This window comes from Anas acuta, chromosome 5, assembly GCF_963932015.1.
Source record: "Anas acuta chromosome 5, bAnaAcu1.1, whole genome shotgun sequence".
In the NCBI taxonomy this organism is placed as follows: domain Eukaryota; kingdom Metazoa; phylum Chordata; class Aves; order Anseriformes; family Anatidae; genus Anas; species Anas acuta.
Window position 1 is genome coordinate 46,144,388 of NC_088983.1, and position 11,199 is coordinate 46,155,586.

General features: G+C 47.1%; 1 protein-coding gene and 1 long non-coding RNA gene across 2 annotated transcripts; both read right to left on the bottom strand.

Annotated features, from left to right (window-relative positions):
• Window positions 1–1,092: 1,092 nt before the first annotated feature.
• On the bottom strand, window positions 1,093–6,687 carry POLR2L (RNA polymerase II, I and III subunit L). Its single transcript, XM_068684524.1, has 3 exons — window positions 6,530–6,687; window positions 5,326–5,433; window positions 1,093–1,550 (listed from the first exon to the last, which is right to left on the bottom strand). The coding sequence occupies exons 2-3, from the start codon at window positions 5,418–5,420 to the stop codon at window positions 1,442–1,444; spliced, it is 204 nt and encodes a 67-aa protein (XP_068540625.1). The 5' UTR covers window positions 5,421–5,433; window positions 6,530–6,687; the 3' UTR covers window positions 1,093–1,441.
• On the bottom strand, window positions 3,483–5,307 carry LOC137857691 (uncharacterized). The gene is made up of 2 exons (XR_011097226.1): window positions 4,220–5,307; window positions 3,483–4,186 (listed from the first exon to the last, which is right to left on the bottom strand). It is a non-coding gene; the product is annotated as an uncharacterized lncRNA (long non-coding RNA).
• Window positions 6,688–11,199: the final 4,512 nt, after the last annotated feature.

The window sequence follows — 11,199 nt, forward strand, 5'->3', positions numbered from 1 at the left end:
TTTTGAGACAGTCTAGTTTTAAGGTTTGCACAAAGAAGTTTGACCCATTAAGCACACTAAATAGTATCCCTGGAAAGGAAGGTTTTGTTAAAAACAGCTTCTTTGTAGTTCTTAAACTAGGGAAAAGCATCCACAAATATATCTTTTACCCAGCAGCTGAAAGGCGAGTGCCAAGAGCTTAATTGAACCAAGTATTAACAGGCTGCAAGTTAAGGGATTAGCACCTCTCCCAGCCTGTTATCTACGAGGCTGCTCTAACTATGATTTGTCCTACATTTGCATCCAGGCAAACACTGTTTAAACAGAATCCTGAGCGTGCACAGATGTAAGAACTGTCCTGCACTTTGGGGTGAGGCTGCTGTGCCTGCCTGTGCACACACTACTGGGAATACTGCATTTTATGGGTGTCAGACAACCTCATGGCACATGCTCCAGCCTTCAGCTGCCACTGCAATAGGCAGGTGAGGAAACAGGATCTTTTGGAAGGGCTGGTGCCTGCCTTGCAGCAGGTACCCTGCACGTACAGCTGACCTTCCAGCCTTTCATTCTACCAGGAGTGCCCAGGGCCTGCTTATTTTGGCGAGGCAGTCCCACACTCCATGCACAGCACAGCGTGAAGCCAATGACACCACTAACAAGTGGTAACCTTGCGTGTGTACCAGTCACAGAGCAGGTGCTTGGCCAGGCTTTGACCTGTTCACACTAGTGTGTGGATTCCCCCACCCAATGCCTTCAGTGGGAGTGCTCAGACACTTTACTAAAGTGCAGAGCACTGCTATTTTTTTTTAACCATTTTTCTGTAATAGAACAGCCAGTGTTTTATAAAAATTGGGGTAGAGACCACAAGCTGACCTCAGCTGCAGTGAAAATGGAGCTCTGCAAGCTTCCAAGAGCAATATTTCATTCTTACCAAGCAAACTTACCCCTGTTCTGCTGCTGGGACCCAGAACTCCAGTCTGTCTTTCTAACCCACCCTGACTGCACAGTGTGAAACGCTTGGTGTACTTACTAGTGTTCCTGACCTCAAAGGGACCAGCACAAGTGGTGAGATGAAAGCACACACAGAACCCTAGCCAGCAACTGCAGAAAGGCTACAGGGAAGAAATACCTTTAATTCCACATTTTATGTAGACAAATGACTATATTTCATAAAACAAACATTTATTTTTGCTGGCAGAAATATCTAAAAGTTCAGGGAAAAAAACACCCTCTGAGCATTGATTTTATAAAGAAGCATTTGAACTTTTAATCTCCAAATCTTAAGTGGACTTCATCCTTCGTTTGCTTCCTTGGAAGAAGTCAGCGGTTTGGGGCAGCGAGCTAAACATCTCTCAGTGGTTGCACTACAGGTGGCTTGCATCTTTTAATGCCTGAAGTCCAGTTTCAAGCTTAGAATTAGAAATACGATACACATGGCTTGCAGCATAGCACATTTCTCGTCTCATTTCTCCAGGGGTGCATAATTCAAAAGCTTCTCAATCAGATCCACATGGGCTAGGAGCATTCTGCGGCAGCAGTATCTCTTCAAGCCAAGGGCATCCAGGGCATCTCTATTAACGAACGAGAACAACAACAAATAATAAAAAAAAAAAAAAAGAAATGAGTCAGAACCACTTGTAAGTGTTCCTAAGCAACATACTGATTACTCTGAGTTTAGTCATAGAGGAAAACTTGTTTGCAGTTTAAACCAAGAAATTTAGCATGTGCTGTTAATGTTCTTTTCCATTTGCTGCTGCTGACAGGGTGTTTGCCTGTTCTCCGGCCCGCAGACACACGTGATCTTCTGTAAAGATGGAATCTAGCTGAGACAACTCCCAGACTTTCAGAGGTAAGTCTGGAGAACTCTCACAGGGACAGAACTGTAACAGAACAGATCTTAAGAATTTCTTCTTCTGAACTAGTCCTCTAATGTGGGCACACTTGGTCATGGGAGCAAGGTTAAGTGAAATCAAAGTATTTTGGTTTTAGAAACAAGTTTCTGGTCTTCACAGCTGGAAAGCAACTTGAAATACGGCTCATTTCTAACTCCAGTTATTTAATTACAGTGACTTAGTTTTCATCCTACAAACATCTTTTACAAACACCAGTCTGTAGAAAATAGAAGAGCTGATCTGGGTAAAAATCTCATCAGTCAGGAGGCCTGAGTGTAGTAACGGGAACAGTTCTGAAACATGTTAAGTCATTTCCACTCCTGACGTCCTGGACAGTCCTTAATTACCCGTGCTGGCTGTGGCTCCTGCTAGCTGTGTGGCAGAAGGCAGCAATCAGGCACAAGACAGTCTCCTGGCACAAGGAATAAGGAGTAGCATCTCCATGCATTGTTATCTGTGCTATTCTTAGCATCTAAAAGTATCATTATAACACATCTGCTCTGTATAACTGAGGGTAATACCTGCTTACTTCGCAAGATACATTTGTGATCTAAGGCACTTTAAAAGGGTGAGAGAGATTAAACTAAAATAACTCAAAATGCAAACTAATCCTTATGGATGCTAATTCTGAGGAAGGATAAAAACCGTTACAGATCCCATCTGAAATGGCATTCACTTGTAAAATTTGCCCCCCACAAATATACAACCGAGGACATGCAGGCTGCTCAGGAAGAAGTCTTTTACAGTCCTTCCATGTAATTCCTCCTGAATGACTCCCCAAGATTCTTTCAGTGGGGTAGAAAATCCCTTTATGAGTCATCCTAGCCTAAACTGCTGCACGTGTCTTCCATGGATGTCCCTATCAGACCTTTTATAGATGAGACGCTATCCAAGCTCTTTAGCAGCAACCTATTAACCAGAAAGCCAGTCTGACACTCCTTCAGCATTTAACATTCATGAAATGTGACTCAGCTTGGATCTTTAGATTTCTATCACGTAGCTCAACCATCCAGCATTTGATTAAAACAAATGAAATTCCTCAAAACTTGTAATTGTCTTGTTGCAAGAAGCTGGTAGATGCTTTTCTAAAGTATTAACAAGTGAGAGGAGGCTTCTGCACAAGCTGGACCATGGTAAAAGGTTGTTTGGCTTCATGCAGTACAGCCTAATTGCATGGAGTAAAACTCCTGCAGCTTTTCTGATGTCAGTTAGCCCTCAGACCTGTCAGCGGCCTCTCGGGCTGAAACAACAAGGCTTTCCATTTTAGTCCTGGCACTTGCCGAAGTTATTTAAGAGAAGTGTACGAACAGTCTAATTTTAAGAAAAGAATGTTTATAAATAACATCACGTGATACTTAAAACATTCCAAAACACTTGAGAACAAAACCATCTGATGTCTGCTGATACCTAAGTTTTAAGAGCTGTGTCTGAAAGTTCAGAACTTTCCAGAGGTGCAGAATACTAACATGAACAGAAACTGTAGAAGTCAGGCTATAAATTTCAGCTAAAACACTACCAACACTTCAGTTGTTTTTCCCTTTTTCTCTAGCTTCCAAGTACTGAGGGGAAAAAAAACAAAAAACAACTTAAAGGGACAAACAGAAAGGTGTGTTTTTTTTAACCACAAACTGATTGGAGAAGTTTATTTCTCTGTTTTTGTCCACTTATTTCTGAAGCTTATAATTAATGGCGATTCTAACACCGCACCATAACATTTTAATGGTTCATCGTCTGCTGAGCTCTGCTTCTGATTTCACGATACCAGAACTACATTAGCTCAAATACCCCCCCCAGAATTACACCCGTGACCACAGCAATTGTTTTTGAGGTAAACATTTAGAAGCAAGAATGGACTGCTTCCAATGCTCCCTATACAAATGCAGAGGAATGCTGAAGGTAGGAAAATTATTAAAAGGTAACTGGAAAGTAAGAAGTCACAAGTGGTACCAGAGCAGCTCAGATAAACTTCAGCATTAGTGAGAGCTGATTTGCAGCCTGTGATGTTTTAATGCTTTTAACTACATAAAGGAAAGACAACAAGAGGCTGGTGTAGGAGCTCAATTCTAGGGCCACTTTTGTTCAACATTTCAGCAGTGATGTGGCTGCGGAATGCATCCTCAGCACGTTCACTGCTGGCATTAAACTGGGAGGTGCTGTTGCCTCCCTGGAGAGAAAAGAGCCCTTGCAGAGGGATCTACATAGAGCATTAGACAATGAGAAGTGACGTGAAATTCAGCATAGGTGCTGAATTCAGCTGGGTGCTGCAGGTGGGGTGAAGCGGTACTGGACATGGGTACCCACCGGGGCGCTGGCATCTTCTCCCTGCTCTCTCCTGCCGTGATTCCCACTGGTCAGTTTTTCATGAAAAATATAAGTGGTGATGGGGACAAGTCATCTTTTCCTCTGCAAACTCCATATGAAGATTAATCATAACTTCCTAGAAGTTTAAAAGAGGCTTAAACCTCAAAGCTTTTCTTCTCTTCTTGTTATGTGCTTCAGTGTCTAACACAGGACTCGGTTTTGTCAAAAGCCCCAAGAACGTTTTCAAGATTTAGAGAAGAGGCAGTGAAAGCTGTGTTGTTTATGCACATTCTGTAATTCAACACACTGCGCTTACCCATTTAAAAAAACCTGTTAGTGACCTTAGCTATGTGAACACAAAACAAATACTCTTTTAATTCTGCTTAATGGTTTCAACATGATTTTGGGAAGTCACTCAGATTTCTGCCATGTTTTTTTCCACTGTTTTGATTTGCAATTTTTTTCCCTTCATACTCAAACTTGATGACAGTGTAAATATTGCTCAAGAACTACCTTTCACAGACCTGTCAGATGCAGTCCCAGCACTGCCAGACCCTCCCCAAACTATTAAAAGACAATTTGGGTCACACAAAGCCCACGTGGACTTCTTAAAATAGACATGTTAGAGTATTTAGGGCAGTCAAATTAAACAGGGGCTCCCTCCCCAGCACAAACCCTTGCTTTGAGATAAGGCTAAAAATCCTGGAGTAGCAAATATGAAATGCTTATAGGAAAACCTGAAAGGGGGCGTGCACTGTGAGCAGCATTAGATACTCCTTACAATTGCCACTTTCCCTCTCCTATAAAAAGAGGCAAGAAAAAGTGATCCCACCATAACGCGGTGGTGGTGAAGCTGACCACGTTGCTTGTTTCTTCCTTTAACCTTCCCTAGGAGGTGAATATTTGAGGCTGCGGGTGCAGAGGTTACACTTGGCAAATCCCCATTACCACCCAGAAGCGTTCCCTAGGGACCTGGCTGCTTTTTATCCCCTGTTATGGGGTCTGACCTGTGGCTACCTGTTGGGCTCAGCCTGTGGCTGCAGCTTTAGCTGCTTCACAGCCGTTTGGCGGTGCCGTGGTGCTGCAGAGGCTGAGCAGCCAGCACCCGAGTGCCCCCCCAGCACCCTTGGGTGCCCCCAGCACCCCCACGCACCCTTCGGTGTACTCGGCCTGCAGCAGCCCCAGGTAGGCCTCCCACTTGTTGCCCACGATCTTCCCGCACGTGAAGCACCTGACGGGGATGATCATCTCTGCTCGGCGCCTGCAAGGGATTCAAAGATGCACACACAAAAAAGTAAATAAATAATAATAAAAAAAAAACACAGCAAAACCTTAAAAAAATGACACACAAAAAAAATTAAAATAAAGACATTTAACAACAAAACCTTAAAAAAGAGATGCACACAAAGACCTTACAAAGTCCCCCCAAAACAAAAAAGTTAAAAAAACAAAACAAACACAAAAACCTTTAAATAAATTTTAAACGCCCTAAAACCTTAAAAAAAAAGCCCTAAAACCTTAAAAAAGGACCCCCCAAAAAAACCCTAACCCCCCAAAAAAATGAAACCCCTCCAGAAAAACCCTAACCCTCCCCAAAAGAACCCTAAAACGTTAAACCCTTAAAAGAAACCCTAAAACCTTAAAAAAACCTAACCCCCCGAAAAAAAAACTAAAACCCTCCAAAACCACCTAAACCCTTCTCCACAAAAAAACTAACCCCCCAAATGAAAACCCTAAAATGCTAAAACCCTAAAACCTTAAAAAAAAAACACAACACAACAAACAAAACCTAAAAGCTTAGAAGAAACCCAAACCCTAAAACTTTAAAAAAGAAAAGCCCTAAAACCTTAAAAAAAAAAAAAAAACTAACCCCCCCAAAAAAATCCCTAAAACCTTAAAAAAAATAAAACCTTAAAAAAACCAAAACTTTAAAAAAAGCCCTAAAACCTTAAAAAAGAAGAAAATTCCCCCCAAAAGACCCTCAAGACAACTAAACCCCTCCAGAAAAACCCTAACCCTCCTCAAAAAAACCTACCCCCCAAAAAAACACCCCTAACACGTTAAAACCCTAAAACCTTAAAAAAAAGAAAACCCCCCCAAAACTGATCCCCCCTAAAATCTAAACACCTCCAGAATAAACCCTAACCCTCCCCCAAAAAACTATCCCCCCAAAAAACACCCCTAAAGCGTTAAAACCCTAAAACCTTAAAAAACCCTAAAACCTTAAAAAGCACCCTAAAACCTTAAAAACCTAAACCCCTCCCCACTAAAGACTAAGCCCCCCAATAAACCCCCTAAAACGTTACAACCCTAAAACCTTCAGAAAAAGCCCTAAAACCTTAAAAAACCAAACAAACCCCAAAGGCTCGCACCAGCCCCCAATGCCGGTGCCGCGCGGTGGGCCCGGGGCGGGCGGGGCGGGGCGGGGCGGGGCGGGGCGGGGCCGGTGGACGGCGCCCCGCGAGGCTCAGAAGAGGCGGCTCGCGGGGCGGGCTCGTGAGCGCCTTTCGCGTGTGCGGCGCCGGGGCGCTGGGAGCGACACAGCGACACCGCCAGCAGCGGGGGGACGGCAGCTCGGGGACACGGCACTTGTTGCGCTCCGGCACAACGCAGGTACCGGGGAGGGCTGTGGGGAGCTGGGGGGGTGTCTTGTGGGGATGGGAGTTGGGGTTTGGGGTCACCACGGGGGGGATTTGGGGTCACCGGGGGGGGTTATGGGGTCCCCAAGGGGGATTTGGGGTGCTGAAGAGGGGGTTTGGGGGCTTGAATTGAAGGATTTGGGGTTGTGATAAGGGATTTGGAGTCACAAGGGGGGATTTGGGGTCCCGAGGAGGGGGTTTGGGGTCCCAGCCGTCGCCCCTAGGGCTGCGCGTTGGGGTCCCAAAGGCCCTTGGGGTCCCCGCGTTGTGGGGTAAGAGGGGCGGTGAGCCCTGAGCACAGCGCCGGGACCGGGACCAGCACCAGGAGCGGCCACTTCAGGCACCGTCCCCCCGCCTGCAGCCGAGGGATGCCTGCTGCGATGCTCCCAAACTTGGCGGGGCCAAGGGGCTGCTCGGCGGACCCCACACTGGAGCACGAAACCCCCCAGTGCTCCCCTCGCTCTCAGCCCCACAGATCCTTGGGCAGAGCTGAAATTCCCCCAAACTGCCTTATTTCCCCGAGTTAACGCAGCGCACGGAGCCTTCGCCGCCAGGCAGCTGAATTATCGCGTCCCAGTGCCCGGCTCACGCTAACCCGGCTCTCCCGACTGCTCGGCTGCTGAGCTGCTGGAGGATCGACCCTCCGCGCCCAAACCTCAGCCCCAGCCCGACCCGTGAAGGAGCAAATAGTTTCCTTTCGACTGCCAGGGGCTTGGGGTTGTTGGGAGGCGTTCGCCCAACTCGGATCGCTAATGAAAAGACGGCAATTTCTGCAGTCCCGGGAACAATTCCACGCGGCTGCGAAGGGAGCGAAATGACTTGGCGTGGAGGGTGGATGCACTCCTGCGATCTGCAGATTATTGTCATTACTGCTATTTCAGACCAGCGGGAGCCAAAGCGTCTTTTCTTTTCCTCCTTTGATTTCTTTTTTTTGGGGGGATTGAGAATTCGGAGGCTGTGCTTTGATGCATTTTCAGCACCAGGGCTCCAAAGTAATTTTTGTGTTGAGCTGCGCAGTGAAAGGCGTTTGTATTTGGAGCCAGGGATTTGCAAGTGGGAGTGAGAAAGAGGGGCTGTCACGGGGGCTTCGCGGCAGAGCCACGTCGTTACACTGAGGTCAGCTTCCTACAGCTGCCTGGTGCAAATGTGCCTGGCTGTTTCCTGAAAACAAAAGTGAATTTTAACTTTCAGACCTAGTTCTCAGATACAACTTTGCATCTTTTTTTTGGAGGGAACTTAGCGCTGCTGCTGCATGTGAATTTGTGTCCTTTCTGGATAACCTGCGTCGACACGGTGATGGGTTTAATGACCTGACAGGTCTCCTCTGGCCACGGTTTCATTGATCCTAAAAAACGTAAGGATTTTTATGATCTGTGACCTGGAGAGAGTGCTGCATACCGAGCACATTCTCTGCTCAGCTTCATGTATTTGCTGCTTAACCTGACCATTTCCCAAACCACAGGAGTCTGTTTGGGGGGGGAACTGTGCACTGTGTGGCTGTTACTGGTCCCAGTGGTGTGTGGTGGGCTGCAGCTAATGCCAGTTAGGGGGATCGCTTCTGCTGCTTCATCAGGAGCCAGCCCCGCTTTGTAGCAACTCCTTTGCTGCAGGTGAGCTGGGTGCTGCTGACACTCAGCTGTTGCAGTTTGGTACTTAGCACAGTTAGGTCTCTTCAGCCTCCTGAAGAGGAAGGGAACCTGGAAGAACTGGAGGGTGAGGTCTCTCAGAGCATCCTCCTGGAGAAGAGCAGGGGTGGTAGCAGTTGGCGTTACCCCTAATCCCAAAACTGCATGGATCTTCCTTGCTGTGTCAGTAAGTTCTCATCCCCTTTTGGGTCTCTCGCTGCTTTGCACAAGCAGCAGTCCCCACACCTCCGATTCTTCAGGCTTTCAGACAGTAGCTGGGGGGCTTTGGGGGCTCCTCAATGCAGAGCAGAAGGGCCTCGCCTAGAACCAGCTGAGCTGGAGCTCTGCGCGCTGCTTTCCTGACGTGCTGCCTTGTGAGGCTTTGTGGTGGGGCGCTGCAGATAATTTGCCCCCCTTCTTGGTTAATTCTGCGCAGGCTTCTTCCTGTGATGTGGACAGCTTTTGAAAGCCACTGGTGTTCTGCCCCACTATTGCTGTGTTAGCATTTCGGGGGGGTGCTTAGGTGTACAAAATGCAGCTGGAGATGATTGTTCCACGTTACTCTCAGCACTGAAGTCCCAGGCTTGTGACCAAGGGGTATGTCATGTCCTCCTCCCTGTTCTGCCATCCCCAAAACGTAAGGGAAAATATTGCAGCTTGTTTAAAAACAAAACAAAACCGCAAAACCACGTGCAACTTGTCTTCCCCCTCACCCCACTGAAATGACCTGAGCGACTGAACTCATCCTAAAATACTTCTGCAGTCTGAGTGGCCCTATGACTTCCTGTGCCTGGCGCTGGCAGACTGGGTCTCCTCTGACCTTATCGCTGGGGCTGGGGCTGTAGGAAGAAGTCGTGGGATCTCTGCCTCTGGGCTGGTAGCGTGAGAAACTGCTGGCGTGGGGCTGGGAACTGGTTTTGGTTGTGTTCTGGGGGCTGCGCTTGGTGAAGGTGAGGTATGTCCCTGCTCTGGGCTCTGCTTCTCACCTGCGATTATTTCTGTCCTTCTGGCTTTGTTTCTGCAGAGGTGCACTGAAGCCTTGGGTCTTCTGAGACCTGAGACGCCTCTTAGGTAGCAGTCATGTTCAAGGACAATGAATTGCTGCTTAAATTGAAGGCTCTTCAGAAGAAATGTTCTGTGAAAGAACGTTTTTTGTGCTGTAGATGTTGACTTGCAACTTCCTAGAAATCTGCCTGTAGCTCTGCTGGCTCAGTTTGCAGCTGAGTGCTCTGTTTCCTGTCTCTTGCCGGGGTCACTGGGCGAAGGAATGTTATCAGTTCCCCTTCCGTCCCTGAGTAACGCAGCGGAGCCGCGTGTGATCGCAGAAGTTAGCGGTATCACGCGGGTTTGGTGCTGTACGGCTTGCGTTACAGCCAGCTGGAGTGGAGGAATGCTTAAAAAAATAAATTAAAAAATCCTTGCGTGAATGTTGAGATGAGCGATGAAGTTGGATGTTCATTAGTCAGGAGCTGAAATGTGGCACGGAAAACTTAATGAATAAATACTTAGCAGTGGAGAGCCAGAGGGAGAGGGAATATTTATTTAAAAAAATATATATATAAAAAGATGAGGCTTGGCTGGGCTGCTGTTTTCTCAGCCATGTTCTCTGCTCCAAATCTACCAAATCCAGGTTCACTCTTGCACTTCCTCTAGCCCAGGGTAACAACCCAAAGTTGTCACTCATCCTGCTCCACGCCAGGAAAAGGGGCTCCTGCCATGGTGACTCTGGAAGGACTTCCCTTCTTCCTTAAAGTTTCCAGGATCCAGGAGCAAAGCCTGAGCTGGAACTTCTTTGTCTTGCCCTTGAATTGGTGAGTGGGCGGCTTTCTGTCCCCGTGTCCTCCCCCTGCTGCCTTGCTTGGAGATGGCTTCGTGTGCGATGATGGGGAGGTGAAGAAAGCCACGGGGGAGAGGCAGGGAGGATGGAAGGAGGAAAGAGTCATCTGCCCGGTACAGCTTCGTGATGTTCAGTCCCCCCATATGCTGCTTAATAGCTGCTCAGGCCCCTGGATTTAGCGACACAAACAGAGAGGCTGCTAAGCAAGTGAGAACGAAGAGAACCATCCCTAAGCCGGGGATGTGACTGCAGCTTCACGGTAATACCAGGCAAGCCTGATGGTGCTGATTTCATTAAAAGCAACATTCAGGGCCTCAAAGCAGGGTTTAATACTACTATATATTTTTTTTCTTAAATATGCTGACCTTATCTGGTAAGCCTGTAATATTTGTTGCAATGAAGAGCAGCTGCTGCATAAATACATATATAATATCAGTTGCCAATTCCGAAAGCTGTGCTGAGACCGTGACTTGTTTGAAGTGGGGTTGCTATTAAAAGGCAGGTGGCAGGATGTTTATTTTACACCTTGTTAATTGCTTGTTTTTCCTGCTGTAATTGGCTTCCTAATGGGGGCAGAATGCTCTTGGTTTTGCACACAAAGCTTCATTAGTGACAACCGATGGAAAGGATTCGGAGGGTGGGATTTGTATGAAACATATATATTGAGTAACAGATGTCTCTGCTAAACAGAGTGTACGAGGAAGTCCCGTAGATGCATCCAAAAATGCAAATGCTATTCCATAAAGCAATTTAAGGTGTCCTTGGGCTGGATGCGAGCCTCGCTGCCTGTTACTGGGGAAGGGGGGCAGAGGCACTGCTCCGTGTCACCAGGAGCGGGGTGCTGGGGAGGTGCTGGGGGCTCCTGGTGCACATGGACTTGGGAAGATATCCTTAGGGATCTACGTGGCGTGCCTTAGAGGCTGCTT

What these genes read in the sequence shown, in the direction of transcription:
- POLR2L (XM_068684524.1), bottom strand. Translation starts at nt 5,420, where the DNA reads ATGATCATCCCCGTCAGGTGCTTCACGTGCGGGAAGATCGTGGGCAAC. An exon ending in CAGGCCGAGTACACCGAAGG is followed by an intron (nt 1,551 to 5,325) that starts GTGCGTGGGGGT and finishes GTTCGTTAATAG; the next exon opens with AGATGCCCTGGATGCCCTTG.